This window comes from Neofelis nebulosa, chromosome 14 (assembly GCF_028018385.1).
Source record: "Neofelis nebulosa isolate mNeoNeb1 chromosome 14, mNeoNeb1.pri, whole genome shotgun sequence".
NCBI classification, from domain to species: Eukaryota; Metazoa; Chordata; class Mammalia; order Carnivora; family Felidae; genus Neofelis; species Neofelis nebulosa.
Genome location: NC_080795.1, coordinates 33,262,528 through 33,286,886, shown reverse-complemented (window position 1 = coordinate 33,286,886; position 24,359 = coordinate 33,262,528). Strand labels below are relative to the sequence as shown.

Here is a 24,359-nt window from a genome sequence, read left to right as displayed (position 1 = left end):
CAGTACTTGCAGATAACTCGGGCCTTGTAAAAGATTGATGATTTTCTGTAATTTTGGTTTTGCCCCCGCACATTACTGGTATTTTATACCAGCATTTTAAGTTGTTTTTTAAAAGTCACTCTTAGGGGCACCTGAGCAGCTTGGTCAGTTAAGCGACCCACCTCGGCTCAGGTCCTGATCACCAGTTTGAGCCCCACATCAGGCTCTGTGCTGACAGCTCAGATCCTGGAGCCTGCTTCGGATTCTCTGTCTCCCTCGATCTCTGCCCCTTCCCTGCTCACGCTCTGTCTCTCTCTCAAGAAATAAACGTTAAAAAATTTTTTTTAAAAAGTCAGTCTTAGGGGCGCCTGGGTGGCGTAGTCGGTTAAGCGTCCGACTTCAGCCATGTCACGATCTCGCGGTCCGTGAGTTCGAGCCCCGCGTCAGGCTCTGGGCTGATGGCTCGGAGCCTGGAGCCTGCTTCCGATTCTGTGTCTCCCTCTCTCTCTGCCCCTCCCCCGTTCATGCTCTGTCTCTCTCTGTCCCAAAAATAAATTTAAAAAAAGTTGGAAAAAAAGAAAAAAAAATTTAAAAAGTCAGTCTTAGAATACAATATTTGAATAAACACACTGACAGTAATTATTTCTTTCCTTAATATATCCCCTAGTTTTTTGTGATGAATATTAACATAATAACACGATTTATTGTATAAGCGGCTCATCTTCCTATAAGCAGGCAAGTGGCTGTTTGGGCGGAAAATTTGACCCAGAGCCAACCCACAAAGATCCTAGTTTGGTTTTGTTCAGTACTAGTTTTGCGAATGCGTGTCAACAGCTTAAAATATGAACCTTGGTAGCTAGTATCTTCCGTGCAAAAGGAGAGTGGAATTATGGCTTTATTTTGATACTTAGTGTAGGCTAAACTCTTGAAAGTAATAAATTGATATATGAATGTTAGTACTTCTACATGCGTTTAAAATCTGGATTTTCCTATGAACTCATCAAAATAAACATGTGAAAACTTAATGAGGAGTTCCTTTTAGTAGAATTGAATCAGTTTTCTAGAAAACTCAACCCAAAATGTCTTAATTGAGAAATACACACGGACTCACAACCAGAAGGCAAAAAATGTTTCTTCTAAGTTTTTCTAAGTTCCCTGATAATTATTTTCTTTTTATATTTTCTTGTACCTCGGCTGTGCTGTTAGAAATTCTCTTTTTGGAGCAAGGAAACTACACGAGAAAAGCATTCCATCTCCTCGCTCATTCCAAACGTCCCCTTTCGAGGTTATAGCCCCCATCTCTCCAGCCAACAAGGTTCTTTGCACCTCCAGCCAAGCCCAGGACGCCACCCAGAGGTGCGCAGCGCCACCTCCTGGGAGCTTGGGCAGAGCCAGTCAGGAGTCTGCGGCTGAGGGCCGACCCCTTGGTGACTGTCTTTAAGGCTCGGAACCTCAGAAACGCCTCAGTGCTTTCTGTGCACATACCCATCAGCCCTGGAAGTCCAGCTTGGCTGCGTCTCCAACGCCTCCAGTTTGCCGGAGCAGAGTACGACTCCTCAATGCTGCCTAAAGTAAGGGATGCTCTAGGGACGTGATTTCCCATGGTGGGTGGAACTTCACCCTGTGGGCGGGGCTTCGCTAGGTTTGGAAGGAGCTCAGCATTTGAGCAGGCTCTATGGGCGGGACTACGTTACGAGGGTGGGAACCCGCTCCTGAGCGGAACTACGTTTGGTAGGCGGGGCTTCGTCTGTGTCAGGCCGTGCTCTGTGGGTGGGACTCCGCTCGGTGGGCGGAACTATGGCCTGTGGGAGGAATTTTGACTGGCTCCTTTCCCCCCGGAACTTCCTGGATCGTGTGCGTGCAGATGGCGTCGCTTGGAGTTTGACGTGCTGCACGAGGTTATCGAAGGTATGGTAAGATGTTGATAAATTTTCTGGCAAACTGTCGTGAAGTTTCAGGGGGTTGGGACAGGACCGGTGGGTCTTGTACCGCTGAGGCCCGGCGGCTGGGTTCCATCGCGCGCGACCTCAGGGCAATCCTACTGGGCAGCGGCTTGCCTGCTGGCCGAGGCCTGAAACCAAGGTGCCTTTGGGCCTTAAGCCCTTGTCAGGGTACCAGTTTTTCGTTGTCTCTTGTCATCCCAATTTTCACGTTGTTGTCAACAAAATATCAGTATTGCCTCAGCCACCACGGTATTCCCTTCTCCACGAACCTTTCTCAAGTCCACGACTCTAGTAGACCTCTCCCTCTTGTGTCCATTTGTATGCTTCATGTAGGGACACATACCATGTGTCCGTGTTTGTATCACATACGTGTTTTTGTATTGTCACATTTATAGCACAGCTGGCACATAGTACGTTATTAATAAATTCTAGATGAGTGATTGGATTTTTGGTTACTATTGGAAGAAGGATTTTAGATTATTTAATTGGGGGGATATGATGTGTATTTTCTACTTCCTCTTTAGTAATCATGAATTTCCTTTAAGTCCAGAGATAAAAGTTGAGGAAAGGAAAGAAAGAATGTGCAAAGTGTCTTCAAACAGCAATTTGTAGGCTAGGATGGGTATGTATAGAGAGGTAGCAAGAGATGTGTTTGACATATTTATGCTAGATTTGGGGTTCTGGCAATATACCAGGACAAAGCTCACTGTCCCTAAGGCATGGGAAAAGTCACTGGAAACTTAATATTGGAGAGGTTCATCGCACAGCACTATGCATAGACTTGAATGCAGATGGCTTAAGCCAGGGGTTGGCACTCTTTCTGCAAAAGGCCAGATAATAACTACTTTAAGCTTTGTGGACTATTGTAGTAGGAAGGTAGCCACAGACAATACATGATCAGGCTGACATAGCTGTGTTCTACTAAAACTTTACTTACAGAGACAGGTGCCTGATCTCATTTGATCCATTGGTATAGTTTGCCAATCTATGGTCCAACCAAATGGACCTAGGGACCATGCTGGTAATACAGTCCTGAACTAGGCAGTACTATACTATGTTTCTGTATTGGCTTTATTTGTATATGAGAGACCAAATCACATGATGTTAGCTCTGGATCTAATCTTCCTGGCTTTGAATCCTGACATTTCTTGATTACTAACAGTGTGACATTGGGCAAATTAGCCTTTTTCATCAGTTTTATCTATAAAATGGGGATAATAGTACCTCCCACAGTGTTGTGCAGAGTAAATTGGCTAAAGCAATAAAATGTTCACATAGTGCTTATACACATTTTAAAACCTCAATAAATCTTAACTATTAATATTTTTAAAATTTTCCTCATATGCATTGTTAAAGCAGATTTGAAAGACATTTCTAAGGTAAAATTTACAGGCTACGTGCATGTTTAACTATAGAGCAAAGAAAATATGTAAAATTTCACAACAAGAGCGATTCACATACAGGTGACATGGAAGTTGTGAAAGTAAGGTAGGAAGTGCAGAATTAAGGACTGATTTTGAAGAAGTGTACATAGGAGAGAAAGGCAAGTAAAAAGGAATGAAAAAGGAAGAAGGGGAGAGGAGTCCATCCTAAAGTATGATAGGAACCAGAGTGGTATAGTAGTATATAAACCAACAGAAGGATGGATGGTGGTGGTTAATGTTGTCATATGCTGCAGAGAGCTGAGAAAACAATTGTGTTGATAGTATTAATGAATTCAACCCGCAGAAATTAACATGGTACTTCCTATGGGCCAAGTATTGGAGATACAGAAAAGAATTAGGCACATACTCTGCATTAAACGGCAGAAAACTTAGTAGTGACGAAAGACATTGAAATAATTTAATACGTACAGCAACTTTAAAAAATCCGGAGTAAGATGGAATTTCTTACACTAAATTGGTACCTTTATTTTAAAAACTTAAATTGAGCTTAATTGAGTTCTGTTTCTTTTTTCCCTAGACAATGGCCAAGAGCAAACTAAGAGGACAGAGGGCCAGAAATGTATTTCATATAGCCAGCCAAAAAAACTTTAAGACTAAAAGCAAAGCAAAACCGGTTACCACTAATCTTAAGAAGGTGAGTATTATTTAAGTACTCTGACAGTATTGTTTGCAAGCCAAGCATAGTTGTAAAGCCACTGAAAAACTGAAAGCTATTATTTAAAACAGGTTCTTAGCCTTCCTCACAAAGGCAAGATAATTTTAAACATTTATTTTTTTTAAATGAAAAATTATCCCCCCTTTCTTGATGTATATGTATGAAAAGAAAAAAGCACACTTTGTTTTCTTTTTAAAGAGAGAGAAAGCACGTGAGTGGGGGAAGAGGGCCAGAGGGAGAGTGAGAACCCTAAGCAGGCTGCACACTCAGCGCAGAGCCTGACACAGGGCTCGATCCCACAGCCCTGGGATCATGACCTGAGGTAAAATCAAGAGTCAGACTCTCAACCAACAGAGGCACCCCAAGAAAAAAGCACTTTAACTGCAAATGCATGAGGCTCCAAAGAACAGTTTTAAAAGCTTTATCAGAGCATAGAAATTATCCAAAACCATGGTGTGGGAAACAGTTCTTATCTCTGACCCCAAATATATTCAAGAACCTCCTGACAGAATCGAGACATGAAATGCTGATCGGCACCCATTCTTTTTCTTCTTAGTAATTCTTATCTCCCTGATATCTAGAACTCAAACAAAAACCTATAAAATGAAGATAAGATACTTTCTTAAAGTGCAAAATTGGGAAAGAAAGGAGTTTATTGTTTTTGTTTTTTGTGTTTTTTTCCTCAAAATATTTGGGAAATGGGAAATTTCTTCTTCAAGATTAAGTAGATTCTTTCAGGAAATTCTTCAAGAAAATGTTTTCAAGTTTAAGTAGTAGGTGGAGTCAGGTCTCCAGGACTTTGTAATTGGCAAAATAGTCAAAGATATGTAACATTGTATCTTTCAGTTTTCATGAACTAGCTAAGTTAAGCATTTTGATGGAGCATTTTTATGACTTACTTAGTAAATGCTATAAAGGAAATAAAGCTAGGTGATATGATGGGGTAGGGAGTGACAGTTTTACACAGGATTGCTTTCAAAGTTGACATTCAAGCCAAGATCCAGATGGTGGGGAGCAAGTGATGCCGCAGGATTTTTTACCTCAGGACCCTGGGTTCGTCGTCTCACCTCTTCAAAGAATGAAGAGGTGTACCTAAAAAATGAGCAGCAGGCAAAGGTTTATTATTAGAGTATAAGATTGGAGTGTAAGAGTAGTAAGTAGGAAAGCTGTCTTTACAGAGAGGGGGCATTCAAAGTGAATGCCTAAGGACTGTAGGCAAGGGTCCTTGTTATATAAGGTTCTTGTCACCCCCCCAGCCCTTCCCCCTTGTTCCTTCTCAGGTTTTATACCCTTACTGGCTTGCAGGTCTTGGTGCTGGATTGTCCATTCCTGATTGGCTCATTTCCATTGTACCAGGGGGTGGCCTATGGTCATACTTAGGTCTTTTGTCAAATTCCTGAAGGAAGCCTGAAGGGGAGTAGGTGGGGTCTTTTACTTTAAGAGGAACCTTATGCCTGAAGGGTTTGCTGGGGTCAGACACTCCCAACGTTGTTCCAAAGTGTTTTTCCCTACCAGGGACCTCAGGTCCTAATCTTTACCTCTCTGCCTACTGAACCCTATCTTTTCCTTATCATAGTAATATAAAGCTCTGGAAAGTGTTGGGAGCAGCACACTTTAGGCAGAGAGAATAACAAATGCGAAGGCCCCATGCTGGGGAAAAACTTGGTGTATTTGGCTGACAGGAGATCATATTGTTTGCATAGAAGTGCTAGCCGCTTTATGTATGCTAATGGAAAGATATATAAGGGAGGGAAATCTGGGTAGGCCGCCTGGTTGGGGAAGGTGTCAGATAGTTTTCTCAGAAAAGTGGCCTAATTTACTAACTGGAGGTCTTAAGATTGCCAGGTACTATATACATGGTAAATTGAAGTTTGTGATCATGAATTTAAAGTGAAGCCAGCCAGTTAGATTTTCTGCAGATTCAGTTTTAGGCTCAGAAAAAGCTGTCAGTTGAGTTTAACTAGTTTGTCAAGTAGGTTTGATTAAGGAAGAGAAGGAAAGTTAAGAGAGTAAAGGAGTGATTGATTAAATAATGGTCACAGAATCTGGGCTGGCTAAAGGAAAAAGTGACGATACGGAAAGTGAAAAATAGTGAAATTGGTGGGAGATTTCAGGAAGATTGAAGAATTGTTAATAAGCCAAGTGAACTTGAAGAACAGGAGGTGTTACAAGTTGCAGCCAAAGGTAATCCATGGAAGTGGATGGCTGAGGTAGGTAGTGGGAAAGAATCTGGGAGTTGAGGACCTGAACAGACTAAGAAACTAGAGGGTTAGGTTTTTGTTGAAGCCCCTCACCAGGCATGAGAGAGGTCAGTGAGCTGAGTTTTGAGATCTTTCGTGAGGGAGCAAGTATATGTGTTGGCAGGTGACAGTAATGAGGAAAGAGGTATTAGAATATTCTGATGCATTAGGGGCAGAGTTTTTAAGGAGAAATGGTTTCAGAGCAGCAGTGAAAAACAAGATTTAAAGAGAGGAGGGTTGTAAGGGAAATTGTCCTCAGGAGACTGGAAGGGACTTCTGTTAAGGCAAGGAGGTCAAGGAAGGATTCTGAGATGGACTGTTAGAAGGAGTCTAAAGTGGAGCACCTGGTTGGCTCAACCAGTAAGGCATGTGACTCTGGCCGTCAGGGTCCTGAGTTTAAGCCCCACACCAGGCACAGCTTACTTTAAAAAAATTAATTAAAAAAAAAAAGTAAAGCATTTGATCCAGGTTCCTCGTTTTACAATGAGAGATGACTGTAGCCTAGGATTGTGGTCATGTATTTTAATGTGCCTATACCATGTCTAAATATGATGTATGTCCACATAATTCTTATTTTTAAAAACACAGAACCTTTTGTCTAAAACTTCCCAATAAGACCGTAAGAATTTTTGTGTAAATTATCCCCACAAATGGGTAGGGTTGATGAATTTTTACATTTTTAGGTTTAACAAGATTAAATTAAAGTTGGATATATTTTATTATTTATGGTTACAAGATTGTAGATTAATAACCTTTTTTTCTTTTTTAAAAGATAAACATTGTGAATGATGAAAAAGTTAACAGAGTGAATAAAGCTTTTGTAGATATACAAAAGGAACTTGCACATTTCTCCAAAGGACTTTCCCTTGAACCTCTGCAGAAACAGCTGGTGAGTGTGAATCATTTCCTTTTGTTACGGCTAATAAGCTAAACTCTAACTTTTTAAAGCCTGTGATTTGAATATAATTTTTAGTATTTGGCTCTCTACTATCCTTGGCTCTGTAGTATATATAGCATATTGAGTCATTCAGACTCTAAAACATTGAGTCCGAATACAAGAATTTACTGTTCCGTTTCCAAAGGTATGACTAGAAGATATTAAATTAGGTAATATATTATATACAAGTCATTTTTGTTGACTGTTGTTATCTACATTTTTAAATACAATATTTTTCTCCCTTCAGATTCCTCAGCAGTGTCATGAAAACGAATCAGTTAATGTTGATGAAGCGACAAGATTGATGGCTCAATTGTAATACACTGGTGATACATCAAATACCCCAAGAAGACCAATAAATTAAATGTTTTATACAGTTTTATTTTTAAAAATCTTGTTAATGTACAAGCATTGGCACATTTTAAAAACAAACTACATAAACAGATCTTTCCTATAATCTAGGAAAGTGGAATGTCAGAAGTCAACAAAATGTGATAAACTTAAAGTGCTAAAACAGAAGGCACTTCACAAAATCTGTTCACTGAAACAGTTAATATATCCTAGTTTACATCCTTCACTTTATAAGTGGCAGTGAATGTGTTTTTGGATTGGAGGACACACAGAAATACGGACAGTTTCGTGGCAGTAAAAAAATATAAGACAAGGGATGAGCTGCTGGCCAACTTTGTTTGTTTTTGATGACCTTAGTCTACTTTAAATTTCCTCTCATAAGAGGGAAAAAAACAGAAGGATTCAGAATTGGAAGAAAAGGTGAAATCCCAGAATGTAATCACTTAAGGGGGAAGGGAGGGGATTTGTGGGTATTAAATCACTTTTTCCCCTGAAAAAAAGCCTTTGTTTTTATGGTTGAAAAGAGCCCTTTGTTTTTATGGTTGAAGTTTTGTGAAGTAAAAAAGAAATTATTAGAGAACACTTCAGAATCAGTGAACTAAAAAGGTGTTACATTCATTATTTTAAATACTTAGGTTATTAAGAAGTCTAAAATGTTACAGTTAGAGGTAGATAACAGTCCCAAGTTTCCATGGAATCTAATAATTTAGTATCTGGACATCAAACAGATCACAAACTCCTTCATTATCATCTAAATTAAAGTTGTAGTCATCTGCCGGGGTAGGAGAAAGCCGTAAAAGAGGAAACACTGCAAGTAAAACAAATTCAGTGTTAAACATGGGTTTTATATACAGTTAATGATGTTTCACAGAATACTCAAATATCTAAAGAAACTATGTTTCTTAATGTTATATAAGAATTTTTAGGAAATAATAGAAAAAGTTGTAATCAAATTAACGACTTCTGTTTAGTGTATATTTTGAAAGATTCTCATTTAAAGATAATTTATGCATTGGTATAGCTTAAGAAATAGAGGTTAAAAATTTTTTTTTATTTAAAAAAAATTTGTTTTAACATTTATTCATTTTTGAGGGACAGAGAGAGACAGATCATGAGCGGGGGGAGGGCAGAGAGAGGGAAACTCAGACTCTGAAGCAGGCTCCAGGCTCTCAGCTGTCAACACAGAGCCTGACGCAGGACTCGAACTCACGAACTGTGAGATCATGAACTGAGCCGAAGTCGGAAGCTCAACCGACTGAGCCACCCAGGCGCCCTGAGGTTAAAATTTTTGTTGGTTGAATCATACACTAAAATGTATGATTCAAAAACAGTGTCAAAGTATTTCCTCTGATCTCTGCTAAATAAGCTCCTACTTTGAAAAGAGAAATAGGAACTAGACTTCATAAATATGCTGATGTTTTGTTTCTACAGAAATGTTTATTCTCTAAGTGGTTATTGTACCATTTGCTAATTTAACAGTTGCAGTTTCCTAGGTTCGGCTATATTTGTTAGGAAACAGGACTGAATCCAAGAATTTACAGGAAGGCGAAAGCCCAAGAGAGTTATTAAAGTAATTATAATATTTTGTAGCAATTGATTTTTAAGGATTATTTCAGATTAGATGATGACATGGGTAATGTTAGTAATAGTTCACATTGGTAGCTTGACATTGGCCTTTGTGGGGATATTTATAAAACTGGGTTTTGAGATTACCTATATATTATTTTACTTTTCTTGGCCAAATTCTTCAGACATGAAAAAGACTAGTGGGCTAACAGTTTAGAAATTTATTCAGTGAAAGTGATAAGTATCCCCTTATTGGCCTTTTTCTTTTCTTGAAATGCAGTAAAATAAAAATTGAAGGATGCCTATGATTTACTTTAAAGTGGGAGATTTTTCATGAATCATCATAGGATGTTAAGCAGTTAAAAAAATACACATTCTGCATTTCTTTTCAATCTTTTGCCACTCATAAACTCTAGAGAAGCATTATTGATATTTAAGTAGTAAAATTTTAAACTACTTACCATCAGAAGACATTAACTCATCAATGATATCTCCACTAATAGATCCTGCTGGAAACAAATATGATAATAAAGTTTTGTTACAGTTCTATTTATATATTTTGACAGTAAAAGGCAGTTACTTTAGGAAGCTTGGGTGGCTCAGTTAAGCATCCAACTCTTGATTTTGGCTCAGGTCACGATCTCACTATTCATGGGATCTAATCTCACATTGGGCTCTGCGCTGACAGCACAGAGCCTGCTTGGGATTCTCTCTCTCCCTCTCTGCACCTCCCCCACTCACACGCATGCACATATGCACATTTTCTCTCTCTCTCTCTCAAAATTTTTTAAAAGGCAGTTATGGGGCTCCTGGGTGGCTCAGTCAGTCAAGCATCCAACTTCAGCTCAGGTCATGATCTTGTGGTTCATGAATGAGTTCAAGCCCCATATGTGCTGACAGCTCAGATCCTAGAGCCTGCTTCAGATTCTGTGTGTGTCTCTCTCTGCCCTTCTCTCTCTCTCTCTCTCTCTCAAAAATAAACATCAAAAAAAGGGCAGTTATTTAAAAAACAGCATATATTTAAACAGTAGTGTTTAAAAAGTTAAACACTAGCAGCTTTTATTAAAGTATAGAACTTTACAGAAAGATACCATTTTCATGAGCACCTACTCTGCTTCGCATTACTTTTAACTTCTAAACTCAAGATGTAGATCAAAAGACTCTTCATCATTCTCCCAAAACTGACTCCTTGGTTTTACAAAGTCAGTAGTACTGTAATTCTCCCAGTTACCCAATCTCGAAACTTCAACATTACTTTCCATTCCTCCAATTTATCTCCGGATCTCACACATCAAAGTTACTTATTTTATTTTACGTAAACAATACTTCTCAAATCTCTTCTTCCTCTTTCCAATCCCATTGTTATCACCCATCTTAGCCATAATGTTCTTTTATAGTTACATAACTGCAGACACCATATATTCATTCTCCATTGCCTCTAATCTCTTCTGTTTCCCAGGCCAAAAGCATCTTCTTGTTACTCCTGTACTCACCAGTGTGCAGTTTCTAACTTGCTACTTCCCTGCTCACAAATCTTTGTCTTATTGGCTAAAGTTCCAACTCAGTCTGATATTCAGGGTCCTCTCTAAAATCTGACCCCAAATTACTTTCTCTACTATTTCCAAATACAAAACTATATACAGAAACTGCTGAAAAAAAATGTTTAATGCTTTGTGGAAGCTGACTTACTAATGGTGTCTAAATTAAAGCACAGAGAGCTTGTCTGTCTTTAGATTTGCCCCCATTAATTATAATTAGATCATAAACTTTTTAAGGAGTACACTTTGTTGTGCACACCCCATTCTATATCTTAAGTATAGAAATACTTCTGGAGGAAGGAAAGGAGGAAAAATACCGTGTCCAGTTAGATCTTTATAGCCTCACTCTTAAGTATTGTGAATTCCCACAGTAGTAAGACTCATGCCACATTCTAATGAGACACATCCCAAAGGTAAAAATAAACAAATTGGATTGTGTACAATGTAGCTTTTAATGATCTGCAATATTACATCTAGACTGGCACGACTTCATTCAGCAACTCTTTCAGATATTGAGAGAATATCTGCCATGGGCCCTTTATTTGGAATCAAATTTAGATGTGGACAGTACTCCTAATGCCCAGTTTTTGGAGATTTAGCTATTTTCATTTCAGATTAAACAATTTAGGAACGCAGGATTTCCTAACTTGGAGTTGAGACCATTTATCAGCTATAAAACTAAACTTTCCAAATAAAAAGTATAACAAGGAATATGAAGAGGCAAATGTCACTATATTCTATAGTAGTTTGATTTTTCTTAAAGGTAATTGGAGAAGAGGGTAAATACTCATCGCTAGTTCAATAGTTTCAATAATTCATCCTAGAGTGACTAAGAGATGAGTGACTAAGGTTTACAAAGTAAACCTCTGATAAAAAAGTTGATATGTGGGGCGCCTGGATGGCTCAGTCGGTTGAACTTCTGACTTCAGAAGGTCATGATCTAACCGCTCGTGAGTTCGAGCCCCATGTCTGGCCCTGTGCTGACAGCTCAGAGCCTGGAGCCTGCTTCAGATTCTGTGTCTCCCTCTCTCTTGGCCCCTCCCCTGCTCACACTGTATCTCTCTCAAAAATAAATAAACATTAAAAAAAAAAGTTGACATGCAAATATTAATGGGGGGGGGGGGGGGAATGAACAAATTTCTATCAATTCCGAACATGGAATTCTAAGGAAAACTGCATACATAAGTCCATTAACTATCTTTTCCTTGCTCACACTATTCATAATGCTACACGGTCTTAGCCACATTATACTGTATCCAATTATATATGCTGAATATACAATCCGATTGTGTGTGTATATCACCTAAAAAATAAATCTGTAGTAACAGAATTAAAGCAGGATCTGTTTTTAAATTTTCCTCATAATACCTATCCCAGTGTGTCCTGTGTAGGAGACACTATATACTTCTTAAGCTTACCATTTTTCCTCCTGTGTTTGGTAATAGAATTACCATGGCTGACAAATTCAGAAAAGCTCTCCAACTTACTTAATACGTTATTCATATTTTTCCTTCTCTACTTTTTAAAACAAAGGCTCTACACTCACCTGATGACAAGTCTGTGGCTGGAGTCTGTTGAAGATTTTGGCTTCTTTCAGAGACATGTTGCTCAGGCAGATTCTGAGTTGCTATGTTGGATTTCTGTGGAGTCACTGGAGTGGAGGGCTGAGAGGAGGGTTGTGTGAGGTCATCAGGTGGGGGAACAGGAAAAACCACAGGCTTAGATGAATTGGATTCTTTATTTATAAGCAGCACGTGGATAGGTCCTGAATGACTCTTTAGATTGATCTGGTATTTCTTTTGTCCATTCTGACCCTTTAAGGTTATTGGGTATAAACAAATGAATAAATATTAACATTACTAACTACTTTGGAACACCAAAAATTAAGATAAGCAAAACTATAAAGGACTAATTGTATATATAACATAGAATTATACATAGAATAGAGTCAATAAATGTCTTTGACTCAACTAGAGAATGTTTTGAAAAAGACCCAATTTCATGCAATCTGGTATGGTGGATATTTAAGTTGAACTTTTTCCTCAGCTAGGATTGCTGTATCAGTTATAGATATAGTCATTTTAACTGACTTTTTAAAAGATTATTGATTATATCATTACTCATTCCTTAATATTTTCTAGCTCAAAAAATCACATAAAAAAACTTTTATACTCAAAATGTTAAATGATTTATTCAGTCACTTCTATAATTTTACTAAAGTACTAAAGACATAAAACTCATATATAAATACTTTCAGATAGAAAACTTAAAAGCAGTATTTGAAAGTGTTTACACACAATTAGCTCTTGTTCAGCTAAAGATAATACATTTGTCCTTCTTAAGACAGCAGATCCACATTAAGAAAAGTTACCCTGCATACCATTTCTGGAATAGGTACCTCCAGCTGTGTACCAGAAGGTGCTTGAATGGCCAAAAGTGTATCACCTGATGAAAAAAATTTCTAAGTTTAGAAAATACTATTGATCTTGGAATACAGTGGCAAGAGTGTGAGCTCTGGAATCAGATGCTTGGGTCTGAATCCCAGGCTGGGTAACCTTGGGCTTTGGTTCCTAATTCTGTAAAATGGGGGGAATAAACCTTATTGCATAGATTTCTTTTGAGGATTAGATGAAGTAATATATGTAATAGATCTGAGAAGAGGGTAAATACTCATCGTTAGTTCTATTCTCATGAACAAATTCTGATCAAGTTAATTTTGCTGTCATTCAGTCTTGCATAAAGTCTGACATTCCTGAAACTGTTAGCCTCGACACTGTTTACTTGAGATTTTTAAATTACTTAAGTGACTAGGGATACTAGAAATTAGGTATGATAGTGTGAAATCTTGAGCTTAAGTGAACTTAATTTTAAAGCTAAATTCTATAGCAGACTGTTGAGCTGAAAATTAAAAATACTTTCTCAAACTTTCTTAGAAAGCTCAGGATATATGGTAGCAGAGTAAAGCAATAAGGCCACACATATTGTCAACATAGCCTTGGAAAGTCAGATTTCACTTGGCAAGGTGCTTGGCAGATTTTTTTTTTTTTTATGTGCATAATATGCATGACTGTTTAACAGGCCATACATGACTAATATAAATATGTATGCAAAATTTCATTTTACTTGTATTATAATTATGGGGTACAGCCTCCTCCCCCCCCCCCCCCCCCACCAAAGTTATTAATACACTGTATTGTCCTGTCAAGGGGAAAACATGGAGGCAGGGGATGGGATGGAACAGGGTTAGGAGTAACTGTCCTGGTTATAAAATGGATTAACCTAACTCTGCCCTCACGCTTTCTTTGAGTTCATTTGTGACCAGCACACTGCACATGGTTTCTAAACGGTGCCAGTGAGAAATATATTTGATCAAATTTAATCACTGACCCTGCAATTCTGTGACTTTGAAACTGTTTAATCTCCCTCTGATTTAGCTGCCCCTCCCACACACAGTTTACACCCACCAATGCAGGCAATGAAGTGAAAACTGTGCAAAGCAGTTACTGTCATGAGAACGGAAACAAAGGCAGCCTATCACTACAGAGCACTGTAGAGTAACACAGAACGTCCACAGTTCCTGAAACTAATGACTTAGGGTGAGTGTGTGGGGGAATTTTGACTCACTCTCCGCTAAATAGGTTGACCAGAGGAAGAATGTTAGGACAAACTAATAGTACTTACCATTAAAGCAATTACAGATGTCTTCATGAGTTACATAGGAAAATGTACTGCCATAAGAGTTAAGGAACAACATGTATACCAAGGTCTCGGCATTTAAATTAAGATAATAAATCTGCAGGCCAAAATAAACAAAATGACCAAGTGCATGAAGGTGTTGCCACACATGGTCAGATAAAGACGTCTTTAGTCTGAAAAGGCAAAGATAAAGGTCCATAAGAGGGGTACCCATCCTTTGCTCTAAGAAGCCACTTTTGATTTTTGTGACATTTGAGTCCTCCATATTCCTCATGGAGACAGGGCTTCTGGGGCGGGGAAAGAGCGATGGGGAAAAGGATGCGGTCAGCAGGAGTGGAGAGCAACCATACATGCCTCCACATTAAGAATTTTCCTGGTCATGGTTTAGGGGTCTGGGAATGGCCAGAATCTTGGAAAGCAGTGCAGCAAAGTCTATGATCAGCTAGTTCAATGGTTTTTGTGTTTTGGGGCTCCACAAGGTACAGCCTGAAAACCCCACTTAAGTTATCAAATTGTTAAGGAGCTTTGGTCCATAGAAAAGAAATAACAAATGAGATCATGGACTTATTCAACAAATTACAAAACATAAGAAATTGGATACAGTAGTCAAAAATTCATGAGAGGTAGTAGAAGATAAATGCAATTAAGAGATTCCATAAGTATCTAGGTAAGTTTACAAATCAAGAGTATCATGTGTATCTAAGAGAACAGTGATTTTTAGGAAACACATGAAGTACATCACTAATTTTTTCCCACAACTTAATATGATGGATACATAAGCCTTGGTCCCCAACCTCAAGTAGGTTGTATCTTTCAGTTAATATTAGGCAAAAATGTATCCTGGATTGATTGCCAGCCCATGATAGTTTGGCTTGATAGTTTCAAGCCAAAATTAATTTTTCAAAACTTGAGAGGTAACTGAATGTTTACCACTTCAGAACACTGAGCACAATTATTTAAATATACCTGTGCATTTAACAATTCCTTCTAATATTCAGAGACCCCCTAAGCACACTTTAGCTAGCATGTGGCATCCTATTAATGGTAGATTTAAAGTAATGACTTTTTTTCCTCAGTGCAACAAAGGAACAATGTTAATAGATGTACTTTGTAATTTTAAGAGGTAAAAACTTTTCGAATATTAGTATAAATTATTAGAATATTATAAAATTAAAATACTTTATCCAGTTAGAAAACTTTGTGAAACATTAGAATAAAGTAACTGATCTTCAGACTGGAAGAATGCATTATATACATACATATACTACAGCTACATGTGTAACTTATTTAAAAGGATATCTATTGTTAATCGAGTCGTCCATCACATTTTTGATGCTTTGCTGTAGCCACAACTTCTGCTGATCAAGTTCTCTTTCCTTCAGTTCTAGATCTTCAATTTCAGCTTTAAGATATCTTAATCTATCTATGACTTCTTTAGTATTACAGCCAGCACCTACACCTCTTAAAAACGTATGAGAATCAGTATCTCCAGTATCAGACCCAGGTTAACATCACTTAATTTTTATAGTAATAGAACTGAACTAGTAATTTATTCAAGACAAAAATCTTTACACTCTTCTAAAAATCAAGCATTAAAATCCTTAGAAAATTTAAACATCGTACCTCTGAACATATTTGCTTAGAAAATTTATTGGCAAGAACAATCAAATCACAAAAATTCTCAGTGTTTTTGCCATACAGAAAATAAAAATTTTTATAAAGTCAAAAAAAGTTCTATGTTCTAATGGTGTTTTTCATCTAAAAGGACGGGCTAGTGACTGGCACCAAAAGGATGTCAAAGCTGAGGCATGTAGGTGGCTTAGTCAGCTGAGCGTCTGAGTTTGGCTCAGGTCGTGATCTCATGGTTCATGGGTTCGAGTCCCATATTGGGCTCTGTGCTGGCAGCGCAGAGCCTGCTTGAGATTCTCTCTCTCTGTCCCTCCCCCATTTGTCTCTCTCTCTGTCTCAAAGTAAATAAACTTAAAAAAAGAAAGAAAGAAAAGGATGTCAAAGCTACATATTTACACCTGGAAGTCGCATGATATAGACTGAGATGCTGGTAAATTACAACCTTTTAATATTTTGGTGAGACTCTGGCTTTAAAACAGAACAAAACAAAAGAAAAAACTAGGGCCAAAGAGGATGAATTTGCAGGACCGAAAGTATTTTTCACATTCAAACATACAACCATACAACAGTTAATGAATGACAACATGCATTTCAATCAACTACTATACACAAGGTCATATTCCTATATATACGACATAGTTCCTATTCTTAAGGAGTTTCTATTAGTTGGGAAGCTAAATGCTCACGCAGAAAGGGATCAATAATACAAAGCAGTATGCAATGTGTGCCAAATGAGTAGCTTGAGGGAGAAAATAAGATTTGAATTTTCAGTGTGTAAATCAGACAGTGGAGACAGCAAGGGAATATCCCAACATAGGAGTCACATACAGAGGCCCAGAGCAGTGTCCAGGGAAAGATGAGGGGCCTGTTGAGAATACCAGGCCAAATGAGAGGGAGAGCCAGACGGTATAAAGGTCAGATTTTATACAGCATCAGGAAGAAAAATATAGGTTTTAGAGTAGGGTATTGGTTTGTAACTTACTTCCATTGTATACTATTTTTTGACTTTTTTTCAATCAGGTCAATTCCCTCTAAGACATTGGTGATATCATAAATTCTTCTTTTTTGCCTCACAGCCAAAGTATCTGCAGCCTGTTTTTAAAAAGGGGAGGGGGGAGACAAAGAACAATGAAATAAAGGGCAATTCCTATTTTAAAATTAAAAAAAGGTTGATTATGAAGTTCACAGCATGAGAACCCAATGCCAAATTTAACCAGTATGTTCAAAGTATCTCTCAAACATTGCAAATACCAAAGAAATTATCCCATTTAAAAGCCAGCAGATGTTAGAATGGGAAAAAAATATATAAAGGGTCATGACACAAAGCCCACAAAAATAAAAGAACACAGTGAGAATACTTCATGTCACCTTATGGACTAATCCTGAGAAGGAGCTCCTGATTATCTACCCACATCACTTCCTATTTTATCTGTTCATATACAGTCACCTAAAAACAGCCTTTATTGTTTTTTGAAACTTTGAAAAATTATATCTCAGCAGCTTGTTAGTAATTAAGATATTTGGGGAGTTCTAAATTATACACACACTTCAGTATTTTGAAATACGCTATCTGCATTTTTTAAACTCACAATGAAAATGGAGGAGTGAATCATGCCATCCCAACACAAAGCATAAAATCAACAAGAAATCAAAATTCATAGCACTAAGTTGTGGTACCAGCAAATATTATCCAAAAACCTGGTAGTCTGACTAAACAAAAGTAAGGTCAACAAAAATATTTCATGCCACCATGACATCAATAAATGCAGGAATGTTGTACTGTTTCTCTGATTGGTTCCCACTCACATTTATGAGCTTTGGTCCCCAGTGGAACAGACACAATCTTAAAAAAGAGGTTATCCTGGGGCGCCTGGGTGGCTCAGTCGGTTAAGCGTCTGACTTCGGCTCAGGTCATGATCTCGTGGTCCGTGAGTTCAAGCCCTGCGTCAGGCTCTGTGCTGACAGCTCAGAGCCTGGAGTCTGTTTCAGATTCTGTGTCTCCCTCTTTCTCTGACCCTCCCCTGTTCATGCTCTCTCTCTGTCTCAAAAATAAATAAGTGTTAAAAATTAAAAAAAAAAAAAAAAAGGTTATCCTACAGCTCTTTTTCGGGGTGAGTTAGACAATAACGTATCTTGAATGTGGAGTCACACTGTAAGAGTCATGGTAATAATGAAAAAACACATTCATGTCCTTACTGACAATATTCAGCACATAATCCAAATTAATGAACAGATTTTAGCTTCACATTATTGTTTGCCAGCTCTCCCAAAGCATTATTACTTTCTTAATTCTTTAAAAACATAGCTCTACACACACACACACACAATCCAGGAAAGCATATTTTTGCAATCTGGACTTACTTTCTACAGGGAGCAAGTGTGACCAACTTCACGGGCATTTAATGTCAATTCTACCAATCCATTTCTTGTGCTACCAAAATACCAAGTTACCACTGTGCAATTATTCAGATCTTCAGGAAGGGGATCCATGCCTCAGTCAATGGGCCAGGAGAGTAAGTAGGATATGACAGAGAGAATGAAGAACCGGAAACTGAAGCTCTGAGTTCCCAACTCTGACTAGTTTAGTTCCATCTCTTCTAGAGAACCAGAAAATTAAAAGGACTAGGCATGGTTTTGTTGATTTCCTCTTTCCTTGCACTTAGCTTAGCAGTTTCCTCCCCTTCATAAAGTTTCTTGAGTTCGAAGCTGTTTTTCTAAAGAGCAATAATCTCCTGCAAAGTTAACTATAAAAATCTGAAGTTGAGAATTCATCTCACTTCCCTCTGAAGAGGCCCTCTTAAGAAGTAACCCAGAGCACTCCAAGCCAGCTCTACCCGTATCTATGTACTCACACACAAAAGCCTTCACAACCATAGCAATAGCTCACTGGTTAGGGTATTAGGACACGTTTGTATAAATTAGATTGCAAGAGCAATCAGTCATCAGGCAGAGAGCCATCAATGCTCACTTTTAGCTCAAGACTTTTTAAAGTTGATAATCTATCAGGGTGTCTGGGTGGCTCAGTCGGTTAAGCATCAGACTCTTGATCTCAGTTCAGGTGATGATCTCACAGTTGTGGGATCGAGTCCCATGTCGGGATTCTCTCTCTCTGTCTCTCTCTCTCTCTCCCTCCCCACCAAAAATAAATAAATAAACATTTTTTTAAACAAAGAATAAAGCTTATAATCTATCTAGTTTATAATTTATTATGGTTTAACAATTACAAATTTTAGTCCTTTAATTTCCAAAACTAAACATTATTTCTTAAATACTTTTCTATTTAAGTATATAAACACATAAAAGACCAGCATATACAGAACATATGTCTTAAAAAGGATCTCCTGGGGCGCCTGGGTGGCTCAGTTGATTAAGCATCTGACTTCGGCTCAGGTCATGATCTCACGGTTGGTGGGTTCAAGCCCCACATCAGGCTCTGTGCTGACAGCTCAGAGCCTGGAGCCTGCTTTGGATTCTGTGTCTCCTTCTCTCTCTACCCCTCCCCGCCCCCCATGCTCTGTCTCTCTCTGTCTGTCAAAAATAAACATTGGAAGAAAAAAAAAGGGGGGGATCTCCTGGAGGCTTTTATTTAGCAGCCTCATCTTCTTTGGATGTTAGGTTCTGGAGTTAGGCACACAGAGATCCAGTCCCAGTGCTGACACTTCCCATCTTCAGCTGGTCTCAAACTCATTAAGCCTCATTTCCCTTTTTGTAAAATGGAGTAATAACATACCTGAATTGTAGAGACTCAACTAGATAATCTAAGCACAATGTCTGCTGCATAATTAATACTTCAATGCTGGTAAGCAATAGCCTCATCATCAGATACAGATTGAAGCAGGGGATCGTGGAGGTGATTTAGAGTTTTTGTGTATCTTGACCTATCACGTTGTATGTAGTATTTTGAAAAATTGTATGAATTATTATAGTTTTATGAAGTAATTCAAGACATCGTACTTAATGGAATCATAAAATCATAAAAATCATAAAAATGAATCACAACCACCACCTTCATTCGTTTAGCACCTGTGATGTGCCAAGCTGGTTCTGTGTCTCACGGATAGAGTAGTAACAGAACAAAGTCCCTGCCTTCAAAGAAGGGAAAGAAGGTAATAATAAACAAATAATTATGTTAGGAGGAATGCATGTAGGGACTATATTTAACAGAATTTTTTTTTTAATTTTTTTTTCAACGTTTTTTATTTATTTTTGGGACATAGAGAGACAGAGCATGAACGGGGGAGGGGCAGAGAGAGAGGGAGACACAGAATCGGAAACAGGCTCCAGGCTCCGAGCCATCAGCCCAGCGCCTGACGCGGGGCTCGAACTCACGGACCGCGAGATCGTGACCTGGCTGAAGTCGGACGCTTAACCGACTGCGCCACCCAGGCGCCCCTATATTTAACAGAATTTTAAAGCTCCCTGAATAAGGAAGCGTTTGAATTGAATGGAGAAAGTGACTGCTGACAAGCAGCAGTCAGAACATCTGACAAGAAGCAGCAAGAACAAAGAAAGGCTCTGAAGTGGGAATATGCTTACTTCCTTCAGGGAAAGACAGGAAGTCAGTATGGCCAGAACAGTGAGTGAGAGGGAGAAGAGTGAGAGAAAAGGGGGAAAAGGAAAGAAGGGAGAGAAGATGGGAGGGAGGGTGGGAAGGGAAGTGAGAGAGATAAAGACAGTAACACCATATGCCAAGGGGCCAGATCACTGGGGTCTTGCAGGCCATCGTAAAGACTTCTGCTCTTACTCCCAGTGAAATGGAAAGCTACTGGAAGGCTCCGAGCACATGGTGATTTGGTGCTATGCTTTAGCATAGAACAGGTTCATTCCGGCTGTTCTGGGTAGAAAAAAAGAGGCCAGCGAGAAGGCAATGGCAATAATCCATTCAAGAGATGGTTAGCTGCTTGGATGAAGGAGGCAGCTGTGGGCGTTGTGAGAAATGCTGAGATTCAGAATATATTTTGAAGATATAGCAGGTAGTAGATCTGAGAGCAGAGTTAAGGGTAACTCCAGTTTATGACATGAGCAACTGGCCATGAGGAAGACTGCAGAAGAATAGGTTTGAGCAAACCAATAGGTTTGGTTTGGCCAAATAGGTTCCTTTGGCTCAGGAACTTGGCTTTGAACAATTTGACCTCCAAGGGGAGTAGTTCGGAAGACCACTGGACACGAGAGTGCGGGGTAGGACAAGTCCAAGCTAGAGATACAAATTCAGTAGTCATCAGTAAATAGACATTTTAGGTCACAGGGATGGAACCCACTGGATTCACCTAGCAGGTAAGCACAGAAAGAGAAGACATCTAAAGGCTTAGCCCAGCACACTCCAGTGTTTAAGATCTGGGAAGGGAGGAGCAACTTGCCAGTGAAGACAGAGAAGTAGGAAGAGTGGGGTCTTGGAGGCCAAGGGAAGAGTATAAGTAAGAGTGACCATGTCAAGCACTGCTGTCAGGGTGAGTCAGATGAGCATGAGACCTGATCACGGATTTGACTTTGGCAAGGTCACTGGTGACCTTGGTCAGAGCTGTCTTGGCAGAGTAATGGAGTCAAAGACTTAACGGAGAAATTCCACCAGAGTGGAAAGAAAGCTAGAGCGGACAACTCTTTTGAAGAGTTCAGCTGCAAAGAGGAACAGAATAGAAGAATGGGGCAGTAGCAGCAGGGAGTTGTGGGGTCCGGCCAGGAAGTTTTTCCCCTTCCTTTCTCTTTTCTTTTAAAGATGGGAGCTAATTCAACATGTGAGTTGTGCTGATAAGAACTGCCTGGTAATGGAGGAAGAGGGATAATAAACCATGCAGGAGAGAAGGGACAGCTGCCCGTAGGCACAGGGGAATGTGAATCAGGCTGAGGAATAGCCTTAGATAATAATGAGGCATATTAATAATTGAAGTCCAGCCGAGTGACCAGCACAGATGTAGGTACGGTAATAGACAAGATAGGAAGAGAGACTAGACATTTCCTCCTGTTTGCTTTCTATTTTTTCCTAAGTGGAGGCTAGTGGAGGGAGGGGGGTGGGGGAGAAAGGGAGGAGGGGGCATTTAATGGTTTAGAAAAAAGGAGAAAGTGTAAAATATTCATCTAGGAGAGTAAGAGAGTAAGTAGTGTGAAAGGAATGCTGGACCCATCACTACTTTTGAAGTTAGTGGTGGTGAATTTAAAGTGAGACCCATGTGCAATAAGAGTACATCCTCATCCCATGTTGGCAATTAGCTATTGAAGACACGCACATGTGCATGCATCAAATGTACTTAAGAAGGTTACATTTGCTATTATAGATCTGACCTATAAAACATAAAGGAAGCATCTATTTGTACCAAACCAACTCAAGTTGAGAGAAAAATAAACATAATCCTCTGAAAGAAATACATCTCCCCTCCAAATACTAAATCTTTTTCTAAAAATGTCACCACTGGGGTACCTGGGTGGCTCGGTTGATTAAGCATTCGACTTTGGCTCAGGTCATGATCTCACAGTTCGTGGGTTTGAGTCCCATGTCCGGCTCTGTGCTGACAGCTCTGAGGCTGGAGCCTGCTTGGGATTCTGGGTCTCCCCTTCTCTCTGCCCCTCCCCCATTCATTCTGTCTGTCTCTCTCTCTCTCAAAAATAAATAAATGTTTAAAAAGAAATTTAAAAGTATGTCACCAGTTGTAAACAGTTTGGTATCAATACATGGAAAAAAATTAAAGCTTGTGATACCATTAAGAGGTGGGCAAGCTAAATCAGGACAGCTGAGATCGCATATAAGTGCTAAAAAGAGCTTAAAGAATTTCCTGGCCCCACCCCTTCACCTTAACAAATGAGTCCACTAAGACCCTGTGTTAACTCTGGGAGGGAGAGATTATGTGGTAGGTTTATTTGAGTTAAGATTAGTTGCAGCTCATTTGTTCAAGAATGTTCTCCTGATGGAGCATGATGTTGCATTCAAAAGCACTAACATAAAAACAATAACTATGGGAAACATCCTGTCTTTCAGGTTCTCCATCTGCAAAGCAGGTACTTGACTCTCTTCCCGGCCCATAACCGTCAATACATGTGTACTCAGTGTTTTAGCTACTGTGTTTCAGAAACTAACACTACACGAAATTGGGCCAGAATCCAAAAGTAAAGAAGGTGCTATGGAAATACTATATAAAACCAATTCGATAACGAATTGCGCATATAAATGCACATGCACAGACACATACAGATGATGGGATGCCAACAATGAGGTGAAAAGAACTCGAGTGATACACCACCCAGAGTGCCCATAAAATATTTTTAAGAAATTTTAAAAACTGAGTGAACTGCCTTTCAACTGTGCCACATGGATTTTCTGTTGGTCTATCCTATAAGGTGTGGGATATGAAACTATTAGCTAATTTCATATACTGCCAGAGGTAATTAACATGTAGAATGTTTGATTTCGACCCACAGTTAAGACCATTGATAAGCCAGTAATGGGATAACTGTGTAAGAGGATCTTCTGAAGATGTTACCTAATTTAAGGCTCACACCATTTTGCAAAGTAGTTACCATTTTCCCCATTTGATAGGATACAGATTCAGAAAGCTAATGGATAACCAAATGGAATTTGGCATTAATTACATATTCATGAAATAAGTTTGTGGCAGAATTTTTCAAATGGGCTCTATAATTTCAAGAGTTTAAATAAGTGCGGTGTGCCATCAAAATTCCCAAGCTGTAAAATTTGCACTGAATAAGCAAAGCGCCACTGGTACTTGTAACACAAGAACTGTGTAGGTATCTAAGGCTGTGGGTAACACCTTGTGCTAGAGAATGAGGTCTAAAAATTGAACAGCCCCATACAGTAGAGATAAAGTGTTACAAGAGGCTGAATAAAAGAGAGCTTACTTAAGGTGGAGGCAAGAAGGAGAGTTCCTGGAAGAGGCTGCCATTGTGTACAATGGATCTGGAGGGGATGGATGTTAAATCAATAAGGAAATGAAATACCAAAAATAAAGAACTTACTTTAAGGATACAAAAGCCTCCCTCAAGAAGCAGCACTAAGCACATAGTATTTTAATTCCTACTCAGTATCCTGCCCCAAAGGAATTTCTCCTAAAAAATCTCCAGTCCTTTCAACTACCTTAAACTGTCATCCATAAATATGATATTGATACATATACCAGTATCGTGTCTAACTTTATTTAAATCCAAGTTAATTAACATATAGTGTTATAATGGTTTCAGGAGTAGAATTTAGTGATTCATCACTTATATATAACACCCGGTGCTCATCACAAGGGCCCTCCCCTTGTAGGGGAGTTCCCCATCACCCATTTAGCCCATCCCCCCACCCAACATGCCTACAGCAATCCTCAATTTGTTCTCTGTATTTAACAGTCTCATATGGTTTGCCTCCCTATGTTTTTATCTTATTTTTCCT

General features: G+C 38.9%; 3 protein-coding genes across 6 annotated transcripts in view; 1 reads left to right on the top strand and 2 right to left on the bottom strand.

Annotated features, from left to right (window-relative positions):
- Positions 1–1,597, bottom strand: part of CA13 (carbonic anhydrase 13) — a 49,042-nt gene extending 47,445 nt beyond the window's left edge. Inside the window, exon 1 of the mRNA XM_058698455.1 lies at positions 1,465–1,597. Within this exon, the coding sequence (XP_058554438.1) occupies positions 1,465–1,582 (118 nt within the window). The 5' untranslated portion in view covers positions 1,583–1,597. The remainder of the gene's footprint in view (positions 1–1,464) is intronic.
- Positions 1,598–1,755: 158 nt separating this feature from the next.
- On the top strand, positions 1,756–7,575 carry RBIS (ribosomal biogenesis factor). Its single transcript, XM_058698458.1, has 4 exons — positions 1,756–1,887; positions 3,885–4,001; positions 7,035–7,151; positions 7,447–7,575. Exons 1-4 carry the CDS (start codon positions 1,777–1,779, stop codon positions 7,516–7,518), a joined length of 417 nt encoding a protein of 138 aa, XP_058554441.1. The 5' UTR covers positions 1,756–1,776; the 3' UTR covers positions 7,519–7,575.
- E2F5 (E2F transcription factor 5) overlaps positions 4,503–24,359 on the bottom strand; it is a 31,093-nt gene continuing 11,236 nt past the window's right edge. Inside the window, exons 2-8 of one of the 4 annotated variants that reach the window (XM_058698454.1) lie at positions 16,962–17,071; positions 15,650–15,811; positions 14,336–14,379; positions 13,035–13,099; positions 12,201–12,468; positions 9,578–9,622; positions 4,503–5,114 (exon numbers count right to left, since the gene is read on the bottom strand). In XM_058698454.1, coding sequence (XP_058554437.1) covers positions 5,086–5,114; positions 9,578–9,622; positions 12,201–12,468; positions 13,035–13,099; positions 14,336–14,379; positions 15,650–15,811; positions 16,962–17,071 — 723 coding nt within the window. In that variant the 3' untranslated portion in view covers positions 4,503–5,085. Of the gene's footprint in view, positions 5,115–7,559; positions 8,359–9,577; positions 9,626–12,200; positions 12,469–13,034; positions 13,100–14,335; positions 14,380–15,649; positions 15,812–16,961; positions 17,072–24,359 lie in introns of those variants that run through there. The other 3 variants (XM_058698453.1, XM_058698452.1, XM_058698451.1) reach the window with 3 other exon arrangements.